This window comes from Culicoides brevitarsis, unplaced genomic scaffold (genome assembly GCF_036172545.1).
Source record: "Culicoides brevitarsis isolate CSIRO-B50_1 unplaced genomic scaffold, AGI_CSIRO_Cbre_v1 contig_30, whole genome shotgun sequence".
Classification (NCBI taxonomy): Eukaryota; Metazoa; Arthropoda; class Insecta; order Diptera; family Ceratopogonidae; genus Culicoides; species Culicoides brevitarsis.
This window is the reverse complement of record NW_026973414.1, coordinates 1-13,063: the sequence shown is the minus strand read 5'-3', so window position 1 is coordinate 13,063 and position 13,063 is coordinate 1. Positions and strand designations below refer to the sequence as shown.

Below are 13,063 nucleotides of genomic sequence, written 5' to 3'. Positions count from 1 at the left end.
TCCTCCTTTCTTTTTTTCTACTGTTCGTATTTTTTTTTTCGCTAAACTTCACTTTTTTGTGTCTACTTGCTCGTCAAATGTTACTCACGTTTATCAATATATATGTAGTTTATATAGTTTTTGTTTTGTTGCGTAAATATTCTCTTTTGCAATTTTTTTTTGTTCTACAGACGTTTTTTTTTTTGTTTTTCTTTTCTCTATTCTAACAACAGCAAATTTCTTGCATCACCCCCAATGATAATATTCTACAATGTTTAATGTTACTTGTGTTATAATTGTTTTTTTTTTGTTGATGTGTTAATGATGAATTTGGAAGGAATTTTGTGATAAAGAAGATTTTTATTGAAATTATAAATCAAAAAATTATTTTTTTTATATAAAATATTGAATTTTTTAAGAAAAATTTTTATTTTTTTTATTAATTTTGTCTTTAAACTGAAAAAAGTTATAAAAATTTTTTCTAAAAATAAAATTTTTTAGCTTTAAAAAAATATAATAATTTTTGTTTTCAGAAAATCAGAAAAATTTTTAAACAATTTTAACTTTTATTTAATATAAAAATTTTAATAATTGATGTTTTTGTTTTTTAAAAATTTATTAGATAAAAATTTTTAAATTTTAACGAAAAAAATTTTTTTTATAATTTTTATAGAATTTTTGTAAAATTTCTTTAGTTAATTTTTAAAATATTTAAAAATTTAATAATTTATTAAATTTATAAAAGTTTATTTATTTTTAATAATAAAATTAATTTAATTAATTATTTAATTTTTATTTATTAATATTTTTTATTATTTAATTTTAAATTTAATTTAATTTATAAAAAATTTTAAATTTAATTTTAGAAAAAAAATAAATTTAAAATTTTTAATTTTTTTTAAATTATTCATTATACGAACATTATAAGTTTTACATAATTTTGGATATCAAAAAAATTGAAAAAAAAACTAAATTTTTTTGAAGAATTTAAATAAAATTCAATAAAATTAAATTTAAAAAATAAATAAAAAAAACTCACACAAATTCCTTCCAACCCATTTTCTAATTGTTTCTTCATGTGTTTAATTGTTGTCTTCATGTTTTGCAATATATATATTTTTTATCATATATATCCATATGAATAAATAAATTTCTATTCGATTTCTGTTTTTTTTTTCTTCTTTTTTATAATTCTAAGTTGTTTGTCATGTCATTTATATATTTTCTATGTTTATATCGCCTACAGTTGTTAATCATAATATTTTTTTTTTGTTTTCGTTAATGAATTCTCACTATACAATATATATAATATTATCATTATACAAATTTAGTTCATTTTTTCAATACAAAAAGGTGAAACTATAATAATAGTTATGAAGGTAAATTTATGATGCGGGGAGGGAAAAGGTGATTTAGGTATAAGAAAAATATTTTTTATTTGTTTTTCTCCTCATGTCATGTTGTTTTTTGTCAATATAATTAAAAATTAATTTTATCATTAGTATTTTTTTTAAGGGGACAGATACCTTTTTTTCATTTTTTGAGTATTTTTTTGGTTACCAAAATTGAGTCTGTGTTCCATAAATTGAGTGATGGAGTAATGAATGGCAAGTAATTGTAGCTCACAGACTTTTTTGTTCTACTAAATCTAATATTTGCGTCTGATATTGTTTTTTTTTGTTTGTGTAACAATGTGCTGCGTGAATTATTAATTTGTAACTTTTTTGAGACGGATAATAAAAAAATGTTCCGGAAGAACCCATTTATTAAGCTCATCATTTATTATTTTTTTCTTTTCTCCTTTTTTTTTAAACGTATTATTTTTATTTTTTGGGGAAATTTAATAAATATGGGACTTGAAACAAAAATTTAATGACAAAAATTAATTAATTTTTTAATTTACACAATTTTTGGTTTGTTTTCCATTTTTAGTCGTCATTTTTTTACTATCCTTAATAATTGCTATTATTTTTTGTTTTTTTTTTCTTTATCATTAGGTATTGTCTGTATCTTATACAAAAACACATATCGTCATATATTTTTAATTAATATTTTTTTTAGAAAAAAATTTAAAGTTTTTTGACCATATTTTGATTTATTTTTTAACACTTTATTATCGAATTGTAAAAAATTAGAAGCAAATCTACGAAAATACTTGAAGCTTTTGATTTTTTTTTATTTTTGGTAATCAGACGAGAAAGAGACGTGTTGTGTGCTGCGAAATTGCAGAAAAATTTTTTTGGTCAAAAATTTAAAAATTTACTATTTACAAATTTAATTTTATTTAATTTTAAATTAATAATTTTTTTAATGGTCATCATTTCAAATCGTATTTTTTGTATTAATTTAATCGTATTAATTTATTTAAATCGTTAAAACCGAAAAAATTTGTGCCTTTAAATTTTTTTATATATAGAAATTGTCATTATTTCATTTATTTTTAATTATTTTTCGTCTAAAAACTAATATAACTACATACTTTACATTCACTTAAAAAGTATTATTTTTTTTTGTTATTAGGAATGGCAATTATTTTATTATATTTATTTATATTTATTAATAAATGTTATTTGTTTGTTTGTTTTTTCACTACAAAATAAATTATCACGCACTAGAATAATCGAGAGATCGCGGCGACGGACCCGGATCGTGTACTAATTCTAATTCAATTGGATCGTCATCCAACACGAACGTTGGACTTTGGTGCGATGTCGAAGCAATTGGCTGATAATGGTAGCCTTTTCGATCCGCTTTAGATGGTTTACGTAAATTACCTAATGTAGGTGGTCGATTGTACGCTTGATCAGGACGTTTTACTGAAAAAGAGAAAAGAAAATTTTGGGTAAGTTATTTTAATTTTATATAAAATTTTATTTTTTTTATTTTGTGAAAAATTTTTAATTTAAAAGTTTTGCAATTTTAATTAAAAAAAATTAAAATTAAAAATTTTAATAAATATAAATAAAATTTAATTATTTTTAATTTTTAAAGTCATTAATTAATTAATTTATTATTTTAACCCAAGCAAAAATAATTAAATTTGATTTTTTAATAAATTTTATTTTTTTTTTAATTTTCATGAAAAATTTTCTAATTAATCCATGCCAAAATTTGCAATTTAAAAGTTAAAATATTTAATAGACAAAATTGAAAAAAATGTTACAATTTTTTAAGAATTTTTTTTTTTTTAATTTTAATCAATGTAAAATGAACAAAAAAAATTAAACTTTTAATTAATTTTCTATTAAAAAAAAAATAATTTAAATCTTTTTTAATTTCGTAAGTAAGTTTTCAAAGTTTGAATTAAAAATATAGATAAAAAATTTCATAATTTTTTAAATTTTTTAAATTTTAATAAAATTTATTATTTTTTTATTAAAGGCACTAAATTGTAATTTATTCAATTCGAGCAAAAAATTAAAAATGGTAAGTTTTTTTTTAAATTTGATTTTTAATAATTTTTATTTATTTTTTTTTTTATATTTTAAGAAAAAAAAAATTATGATATTTTTTTTTGAAAAATTTTTTCAATGAATCCAAACCAAGCATTTAAACTTAAAGAATTTTCAATGTTTAGCTTGATATTCTGACAAAGTGACACAAAAGCGCATTCAACGATGAAAGAAATGAGGAAAAGTTTCGCAATAAATAGCGAATTCCGAGTGTAGAGTGTTCACAATGCGTTAAAAAAACATCAGCATGAAAGCATTCTCCATGCTGAACACAACAAACATGTAGAAAATGTTCAAGTTAGACATAAATCAACACTTGTTGATATTTAGATGAGAAATTTCCTGCATATGTGTGTTGTGTGCGTTTTTGGTGCAGTGAAAGAATTCGTAATAAAATAATGTGCACCGCTCTACGACGTGGATGGAATTCAATTTTAATGTAAAAACTACAAAAAAACTAAAAAAAAAATGTGTTTGCTCCCATGGGAGTGCGGAGTCTTGCCAAAAAAGTGTCTTTTTGCCTACTTTTTGGGCACACGAACGACTCACCTGGTATATAAGGTTTTTGATTACAGATTGGCGGCGTAGTTGGACTCCCTCTACTCGTATTATTATTGTAACTATAATGATGATTTGGTATCTCGTGCAACATCTGGGATGGCAGCATCTCGTTACTCGCGCAAATTGGCGTCAATTCGCGTTCCTGCAAGCACATTTCGCTCATGTCGCCGTGCTCGCTGGAATTTGTGCCGCGCCTTCGTCGTCGACGTGCCAAGTGAAAACCCTGACGACACAATTCTGATGGACACTTTGTCAATATTGTTAATACAAATGCCTCGATTGCACACACATAACCGATTATCTAAAATTAGAGCAGCGCAAAAACAAAAAAAAAATGAGCAAAACAAAAAAGGACGAACAAAAAAAATTACGTTTGATTGTCACATTGTTTAACATTATTTTTCCGTGACGTCGTACGACACACAAAGTGCACAACGACGACGACGCGCAAAAATAAACAAAACAATAACTTACCGCCGATATAAATAGTGTATCCTTTGTGTGACGCGGCACCCACATAAATTCTTCAGCGAAAAACACCATGTGCATTAGCAAGGATGAACCAACAATGAATAGTAAGCCTATGGTCAGGTACATCCAGGCATTCTGCGAAAACGACAAAATTATGCAAAACGCGAATTTCGCGAGAAAAAATGCTCAAAAGACTTACAACTCTAGCCCAATTAAACGGAAACATCAGTGCTATGTGTGATATATCCAAAAATAGCATTAAACATGTTACTAACAACGAAAACAGTGCGCAAAATACCTGAAAAACGGATTAGGTTAATATTTCCGCGAATTCGCGACACAAAAAAAAATATGAGGAGCTTACCATTAACCGTAGTCGACCAATTAATGGCAAGAGAAACAAGCCAACTTGAACTGTGCCGGCAGAACATTCGCTGACCAAACAAACGGCAGATGAAATCTGAAAAATTAAAAAATTTCATTAGATTTTTTTGATTTTAAATATATTTAAATATTTTAAATCAGTTTTCAAAATTTTTTATAAAAAAAAAATTTTCTTTTTTTTGCATGTTTAGAAATAATTAAAATATTTTTTTTAAATTTTTGATATTTAATTTTCTTGACAATATTTTTTTAAATATTTTATAAAATTTGATATTTAAGTCTTAAGTTTAATTTTTAAGAGAAAATATTCAAAATCAAAAAAAAAATTTCGTAACTAATTAATTTTTAGAATGTTTATAAATAAATTTATGTAAAAATTTTAATTTTTGAAAAATTTTTTCCTTCAAAATTTTTGGAAAAATAATATTATAAATTACTTGACAATGAATTTAAGAAATTTATTTTTTTTTTTTTTTAATTTTGACTATTTTTACAAAATTTCTTTTTGAATATCAAATTTTATAAAATATTTAAAAATATTGATGTTTTTTTTCAAACATAATTTTTGACAGTAAAATAAGAAAATGAAATTTCGATAAAATTTAAAAAAAATATTTTGATGATTTCTGAACATGCAAAAAAAAATATTTATTTTAGTGCTTAAAAAATAATTTTTTTTTTTTTTAAATAATTTTTTTAAATTATTTTTTGAAATAATTTTTTTAAATTAATTTTTTACAAAAGTTTTAAATAATTTATTTATCCTCAAGTAACTTTTGAACTGTAATTTCGTGAGAAATTCGACAAAAATTTTTATTTATTATAAAATTTTAAATTTATTATAAAATTTTAAATTTATTATAAAATTTTTTTAATTTTTTTATTATTTAAACAATTCTTTCGTTTAGTTTTCTGAAAATTTGGTTTAAAAATTAAACAATTAAAAAAAAATGTAAAAAAAATTTTTGTCAACAGAAAAAAATTCAAAAAATTAAATTTTAGAAAAAAAAATGAAATATAAAATATAAATTTTGAGTTCACAAAAATTTTCTTTTTTATTTTTCTAAATAAAATTTTTAATAATAAAATTAAAATTTTGATTTTCAGGATAATTTTTTAAAATCTCACTCAATTTAATTTTTTTTTAATTTTCAGAAACAAAATAAGGAGAAAAATACTTACGACGAGAAGAATTCTCACAATTCCCGTTGGCGTTTTCAAGTGCGACGTATCACAATGGAGCGCAACACCCCACGGCAGTGGATTATGGGCGAAACGTTCGCGATAATGCACGTGCGAATCCCACGACGAGCACGTACCGAGCGGCGAATCGAGTGACAACGATAAATTTCCGGCTCTGCTACCAGCTATATCGAAGTCCTGTATGTCATCGAGCTGACAACAGGCCGGCTCCAAGTCTCGTATTTCTTCCAGTAGGAATTCTATCTCATCTGTTCCGTACAAATCAGAAGCTGAACTTTGTTGGGCTTCTTGCATCTCCCGTTGCGGGAAATTAATCCCATCACCGCACGTTCGGGGGACGATCCGAAATCTGACACTGACGCTGCACACTGCTTCTTGCCTTCCGGAAGGTTCGTTCTGCAAAAGAGAGTTCGTCAAATTTCATTTAATTAAAAAATTTCACATTTTTTTTTTTTGGCAGGCAGCACAAAAATATCATATATCATTCATCGACGAGAGAGAGCGATATCATGTCAGTCATTTCATTTTCACACCTTCAATTTGGGGGTTTTTCATTTTTTATGTGTGTGTGTGTGTGTGTTACTTGTCACAATCACACACAAGCACATTTTATTGAGTAAAGGAATACTCTATTATGGTGTGGAAATGTGCTATATGGCAGCGAGAAAATGATAGCTACACGCGCGTCGTACACGATAAACCACCAACAAGGACTATAAAAACTTCACATGCTGCTGCTTTATGGGGGTTCGATCATTTTTTATTTTTTTTCCCGTTAATTTTCACTCGCAGCGTCTTAATGGGCATTTTCGGGCAGATTTTTGGCAAGCTCATCACTGCCATTTCCCGAAATCCATCACAATTATTCGCAAATGGCAAATCAAAGTGGTAAAATGAAAAATAAATCGATAATTCATGTGTACTCGCGTGTAGCCCTGTAGCACTGACGAATGAAATATGTGTGCAAAAGAATTCCCAAATTCACTTTTTTCACCGATTTGTATAAGGAAAAAAATAATTTTTCACTTTTCGCGATTTCGAAGCACTTTACCTTGCGTTTAGAGATAAATTTAGCACTATTACTGATGGATGAAACTATTAAAACAGGACATTTTTATTGCCAGGACTCGTATAGTGCGTTATGTTGAATATGTGGTGAGAGAAGAACTATCGTATATCGCGCACAGCAATACGCTCGTACATCGTACACGGAAGGAAAATCGAGAGAGGAAAATTTTTGAAAAAGGAAAATGACACAAGGCACGACAATGCGACAACATTTGTTTTCTGGGACGCGCCATTTCATTCATAACTTACTTACGGAGACGAGAATTAGCGTTTGTGGATGATTTTTCATTAACGGAGTATGAAGGAATTTCGTATTTGATAAGCGTGATGTAGGTTGAAAATTACGGGAAATGTGAAAAAAAGTAAGTTTTCAATTTTTTATTATTATTTTTTATAAAAATATATTATAAAATTTTAAATCATTAATTTAAAAAAAAATATATAAAATCATTCATTAATTTAAAAAAAAATAAAAAATTAAATAAAATAAGAAATTATAAATAATATTAAATTAAATTTTTAAAATTACTATTAAAATTTTTATATTTTAATTTTTAAAATTAATTTTTTTTAATTAAAAAAAAATATTTATTTAATTTTTTTTTATAAAATTTTTAATTAAATTTTTTTTTAAATTTTAAAATTTTTTGTTAAAATTTTTATTTTAATTTTTTAATTTTTTAAAAATAAATTAATATTTAATTTAATTTTGATATCAATTTTATTCAAAATTTTTTAATTAAATTTATTTTTTAAAAAATTTTCAATTTTTTTATTAAAAATTCTTTATTTAATTTTGTATTAATTTTTTATTAAAAATAAAGTAATAATTAATTTTAATTTTTAATTATTTTTAAATTTTTTTTTAAAAATTTTCATAAAATTTTTAATTAATTTTAAATTTTTTAATTAAATTTACTTTTTAATTTTAATTTAAATTTTAAATATTTTTTAAAAATTTTTAATTGAAATATAAATTTAATTTATTTATCAAAATTTAAAAAAAATATTTAATTATTTTTTTTTTAATTTTGAAAATATTTTAAAATTAATTAATTTTTCAAAATTTTTAAGAATTCAAAATTTGATTTTTTTATATTTGAATATATTTAAATATTTTTCAATTTAATTTAAAATTTTTTATGAATTTTATTTTTTTAATTTTTTTGATTAAAAAAAATCAAACTGAAATAATGAATTTAAAAAAAACTTTTTTTGTTAAATTTAACATTTCCCGCAACATCATCGTAGTAGTATCCATTGAAAAAAAAATAAACAAACATCTTCCGAATTTCAACGAAATTTTTTCCCTTTTAGAATTTTTCAAAAGTAGTGTAGATTCAGTAACTTGTTATGCTCTCACGCTTCTTGCGAGTCCTTCCTCAGACTGTTACCGACAATTTAACTGCAGCTTATTTCAAAAGTGACAAATTACCTTCATTTTTCGACCTTTGACCAAATCCAATAAGATTTTTTCTTGTTATTTTCAGCTTCAGCTTGGGCTAAATTCGGATCTTCTCGTCAATCGCACAGCATTAATCTCCGCATCGACATGAGTTGCTTAAATGTGAAGATTTTATCGGCTCTCTCCGACAACTACATGTACTTGATAATTGACCCATCGACAAAGGAAGCGGCAATTGTTGATCCCGTCGATCCGGAATCCGTAATTGCGGCGGTAAAAACCGAAGGCGTGAAATTATCGAAAGTTTTGACGACACATCATCATTGGGATCATGCGGGCGGCAACGAGAAACTCGTCTCACTTTTCACGGAAAACAAGTTGGAAGTGTTTGGAGGCGACGAACGAATCGGAGCGTTGACGAATCACGTCAAACATGGAGACACCCTGAAAATTGGAAATTTGGATGTTGAGTGTTTGCATACGCCGTGTCATACCTCCGGGCATATTTGTTACTACGTTTCGAGTCCTTTTGGCGAAAAAGCGGTTTTTACGGGAGACACGCTGTTCCTCGGAGGATGCGGGCGCTTCTTTGAAGGAACTGCCGAGCAAATGTACGAAGCTTTGATCGAAAAATTGAGCAAATTACCGGATGAAACGAAGGTTTTTTGTGGGCATGAATATGCGTAAGTCGAAATTTCCTTTAAAAAATTGAAAAATTTCATCAAAAATTTCATTTTAGGAAACAAAATTTATTGTTTGGATTGAAAGTTGAGCCCGAAAACGTCGATATTCGCAATAAGCTTGCATGGGTTGAAGAAGTTCGTGGCGAAAATATCCCTTCCGTTCCAAGCTCCATTGGAGAAGAGAAGAAAATTAATCCTTTCATGCGTGTAAATGAGCAATCCTTGCGTGAATACACGAAATCGGGAGACGGGATCTCCGCTATGGGCGTCATTCGTAAGGAAAAGGACTCGTTCAAGGCTTAATTTTTGAAATTCAGCACATTTTTTCCATTTTAAGACACGTCAACAGACGCTAAACGAAATTTCTTTATTAATAATGTAACATTTTCAAGTGTTTCCATTTCAGGGATAAATAGAATCAATTAAATTTAGTTGCTTTTGAAGGATTTCTCTTGACTTTCGAGGTATTTACAGAAACGTTGTAAGTTACTACGAACAGTATTTACTACTGGGAAGCGATCTTTCAGGGATTTTTTGTTCTGACGAATCTAAAAAATAATTTTTTTTATTACTTTTTGAAGATTTTAAGGTAAAAATTTTAAATTTTCTTACTTTAGCTTTAAAAATTCTCTCAATTTCTTTAGTTTTTTGTGTCAAATTCAGTTCGCAGATGATTCGGGGCCAATCGTTATCCGCGAAAATGTCCATAAATGCGTCAATTGCTTCAGATAGGGTCCAACAATCTTCCTCTTTGAGACAAATGTCAGTCATAAATTGCACAATCTCCTTCGTCAAGGGCTCTTGTAACACGCATCCAAGCACACCGAGCATTTTGAGCCAATTTGCTCGCGTTTCTGAGTCGCTGCACGAATTTATCCCGCGTAACATGAGTTGCAAATCGTTCGGCGTCATCTGTTGGAACAGCTCCGGATGTTTTTTCAAGTGATCCAAGGCGGCGCGCATCAAAGCAGTGATCGATTCAACAACTTGCCCATCTGTCGAAGCGCCTTCTTGGAAAACTTGTTGTCCCAATTCAAGCCAAACTGTGTAAATGGCGTTTGCGCCGCCCAAATCTTCTGTCGTAAGGACGTTACAAAAGTTTTGCAGGCACATGAGGATGGAAGAACGGAGTCTCGTGTATCGTTTTAGCAACATTTTTCCGCTTTCGGACAAAATTAACAGCACATTAGCGGGTAAAGGTTGTCCAAGTTGCCATAATTTCTCAACAACGCCCAAAGATTTGAGAATTTCGATAATTTCGGGTGAAAGTTTGTCCTGATCGTTCGTAATTCCCGGCATATTTGACGTATCGTAATCATGTACGCTCTCAGCTTCGGAGTCATCGTCATCCATTTCTTCGCCCCATGCGCCGTCGTCGTCGGGCGAACAGATATTTGTGATTGTTTCGGCGGCAATTCGTTGAGCAAGTAATAAATTGCTGATGTTTTTGACTTCAATTTCGATTGGGGATGGTAAATTTGTCTTTTTTCGACGGTTGGTTGCTTGTTCCTCGGTTTCTTCTTCCATCGACATGCTTTCTACTTCGGGTTGAATGTCTAATTCGGTGACGTCTTTCTTCTCTAACAACGGCAAATCGCTCGTTATGCTGCTCAGAGCCTGTTTGTGGTTGTGTTCGAAGGTTTTCGATAAGGCTTGGAGGATTTGATTGGTATGAGCAGCACATAAAACGGGAACATTTGCCAAAATTGAAGCGGAAACGGTACGTAAGATCACACAGGAATAGTCGCCATCGAGTTGGAGAAGTGTTAAAAAGTCGTTTGTGTACTCCGATAAGATTGCCCATGCATTTGGATTGTCTTCGGATATGACGAGGAGGCATTGTGCAACAGCAACAGCTAAAAGAAAATAAAAAAATAATGAAAATGAAAATTTTCTAAAATAATTTTAAATTAAATAAAAAAGTTTTTTTTTATAAATTTAAAAAAATTGAATTTTATTTTTAATTTTTTAATTTAAATTTTTATTTTATTTTTTTATTTTTAATTATTTTGTATTTAATTTTTTTTTATTATTTTTGACTTTTTTTATTTAATTTATTTTTTTTTAATTTTTTTTAATTTTTTTAAAAATTAAAATTTTATTTAAATTTTTTTTTTTCAATATTCAATATAGAGATTAAAAATTATCATCTATTTTTTTAAAATTATGTTTTACTTTTAAAATATTTTTTAAAAAAATTAAAAAAATTCAAATTAAAAAAAAAATTAAAAAAAATTATAAAAGTTATAAAAAATTTTTAATATTTAATTTTTTTTTTTACATTTTTAAGTTTTACTTTTGAATTTCATTTTTTTTTATCAAAAAATAAATTTTAGCTAATTTTTTTAGGTATATTTTTTTTTCTTCAAAATTTTAGATAAAAAAAAATTAATTTTTTAATTTTTCACTTTTGAACATTTTTAATCAAAAATTTTTTTTTATATTTTTTTTTTCTTTAAAATTTTAGATGAAAAAATAATTTAGTCTTACCAATATCCATTCCATAAACCTGATGATTCAAACATTTGACAAAACTCCGCAGCAATTGTGATTGATTAAACGTTTCCAAAGCCACAGACGTACTTTCACACAAATTCCAGACAATATTCACGGCTTGCAAGAAGATATCCGATCGTGCATCGAGTTGATCATTCATGTTTTTGTCGAAAACGGGAACCCAATCCGCCTGTGTCGCATATTGATTCAACAAAACCAAAAGCGGCGTGAAAATGTCCAAATCCAAAAGTGTCTCGCAAACTTCTACACTAACAGCAGACAAGTTACGAAGTGCTCCGGATGCCGCATGTCGAATATTTTGATCTGAATCAACCAACATCGGGGCAGTAATTCGCACGATTTGACTCGAAAGTATTCTTTGGATGCTTTTTTCACCTTGACAGAGCATCGAGAGGGTTTGCAATCCGCACATTTTGTCTTCGTTATTCACGGAAACTGAAATTTATTGCATGAAAATGACGAAGTTAAAGAAAAAAATCATAGATTTTACCTAATTGCTCTTCAATAGCAGCAACGGGATCAGGACGAGCTCCGTTAAGTTCATCATCGTCATCAAAATTGAGCGAAAGACCCGCTGGCACGACAGGATTTTGTCGATTATGATGCGATTTCTTCGTTTTTCCCATGTTCGAAACGAAATTCAAGCTTTTTCGTGTTTAAACCTGTCGTTTCTGGCTGTAATTTATGATTTTCTTGCGGGAAAAAGCAAGAGAAAATGCACCGCATGGATTTGTTTTGACGCGAAGTACTGTATTCCGGCGAACAACAAACTTTGGGCGTGGGTTGGGATCGCCGTGATACAATAGTTCATGACAAATGTTTTCCGCCGAATACGAGACACTTGATCGTAGTTTGCATTCCAACGAAAAATAGAATTTTCAGCAGCAGAAAAGTTGGTTTTTCCCTGATTTATCCTTTTTCAATACCTTTTTCACCTTATTGCGCTAAACATGACAGCAGTAAAACACGCCATCCGCACGAAAACTGTCGATTATGAGGCCTAATTAGTTGTTTACTCGACAATTCTGTGAATTACATTTACAAAGCTCTCGATTATTTTTTTTGCAACAATTACGGGATGGGCTGTATCCACAGCAAGGCAGATGTTGTTGGTAAATTTTCATGTTTTTCCTTTAAAATTCATGATTTTTACGAAATTTCATCGAATTTCAGGACACAGTGATACAAGTCCCAACATTTTCCGTGTCATCAATATCGATGAAGACAGTCAAGAGTTGTGGTTCGTATTTTTTTTCGAAAATTTTTACGAACTTTTATTTAAAAAAATTCATTTTTAGGTCTGGTCAATTGGAAATAACTGTAACAGATTTGATTTTGCA

The 13,063-nt window shown here is 27.7% G+C and overlaps 3 protein-coding genes and 1 long non-coding RNA gene across 4 annotated transcripts; 2 read left to right on the top strand and 2 right to left on the bottom strand.

Annotated features, from left to right (window-relative positions):
* Positions 1-2,583: 2,583 nt before the first annotated feature.
* LOC134836441 (uncharacterized) lies at positions 2,584-7,212 on the bottom strand. The gene is made up of 8 exons (XM_063851645.1): positions 7,102-7,212; positions 6,030-6,446; positions 4,828-4,923; positions 4,663-4,761; positions 4,467-4,598; positions 4,226-4,293; positions 3,981-4,168; positions 2,584-2,795 (listed from the first exon to the last, which is right to left on the bottom strand). Exons 2-8 carry the CDS (start codon positions 6,342-6,344, stop codon positions 2,584-2,586), a joined length of 1,110 nt encoding a protein of 369 aa, XP_063707715.1. The 5' UTR covers positions 6,345-6,446; positions 7,102-7,212.
* Positions 7,213-8,367: 1,155 nt separating this feature from the next.
* Positions 8,368-9,637, top strand: LOC134836436 (hydroxyacylglutathione hydrolase, mitochondrial-like). The gene is made up of 3 exons (XM_063851641.1): positions 8,368-8,541; positions 8,609-9,206; positions 9,263-9,637. The coding sequence occupies exons 1-3, from the start codon at positions 8,472-8,474 to the stop codon at positions 9,507-9,509; spliced, it is 915 nt and encodes a 304-aa protein (XP_063707711.1). The 5' UTR covers positions 8,368-8,471; the 3' UTR covers positions 9,510-9,637.
* On the bottom strand, positions 9,614-12,429 carry LOC134836435 (HEAT repeat-containing protein 3-like). Its single transcript, XM_063851640.1, has 4 exons — positions 12,214-12,429; positions 11,697-12,158; positions 9,819-11,062; positions 9,614-9,754 (listed from the first exon to the last, which is right to left on the bottom strand). The coding sequence occupies exons 1-4, from the start codon at positions 12,347-12,349 to the stop codon at positions 9,635-9,637; spliced, it is 1,962 nt and encodes a 653-aa protein (XP_063707710.1). The 5' UTR covers positions 12,350-12,429; the 3' UTR covers positions 9,614-9,634.
* A 165-nt stretch (positions 12,430-12,594) lies between these two features.
* On the top strand, positions 12,595-13,049 carry LOC134836443 (uncharacterized). The gene is made up of 3 exons (XR_010162294.1): positions 12,595-12,835; positions 12,897-12,963; positions 13,022-13,049. It is a non-coding gene; the product is annotated as an uncharacterized LOC134836443 (long non-coding RNA).
* Positions 13,050-13,063: the final 14 nt, after the last annotated feature.

Bases quoted from the DNA above. Each gene is read 5' to 3' on its own strand.
- LOC134836435 (XM_063851640.1), bottom strand. From the start codon at position 12,349: ATGGGAAAAACGAAGAAATCGCATCATAATCGACAAAATCCTGTCGTG. The intron at 12,159-12,213 runs GTAAAATCTATG...AATAAATTTCAG, and splicing joins TGCTATTGAAGAGCAATTAG to TTTCCGTGAATAACGAAGAC. The intron at 9,755-9,818 runs GTAAGAAAATTT...ATTATTTTTTAG, and splicing joins AGAGAATTTTTAAAGCTAAA to ATTCGTCAGAACAAAAAATC.
- LOC134836441 (XM_063851645.1), bottom strand. From the start codon at position 6,344: ATGCAAGAAGCCCAACAAAGTTCAGCTTCTGATTTGTACGGAACAGAT. The intron at 4,599-4,662 runs GTAAGTCTTTTG...TCGTTTTCGCAG, and splicing joins CGTTTAATTGGGCTAGAGTT to AATGCCTGGATGTACCTGAC. The intron at 4,294-4,466 runs GTAAGTTATTGT...CTCTAATTTTAG, and splicing joins ATACACTATTTATATCGGCG to ATAATCGGTTATGTGTGTGC.
- LOC134836436 (XM_063851641.1), top strand. From the start codon at position 8,472: ATGCTCTCACGCTTCTTGCGAGTCCTTCCTCAGACTGTTACCGACAAT. The intron at 8,542-8,608 runs GTGACAAATTAC...TGTTATTTTCAG, and splicing joins AACTGCAGCTTATTTCAAAA to CTTCAGCTTGGGCTAAATTC. The intron at 9,207-9,262 runs GTAAGTCGAAAT...ATTTCATTTTAG, and splicing joins TTTTGTGGGCATGAATATGC to GAAACAAAATTTATTGTTTG.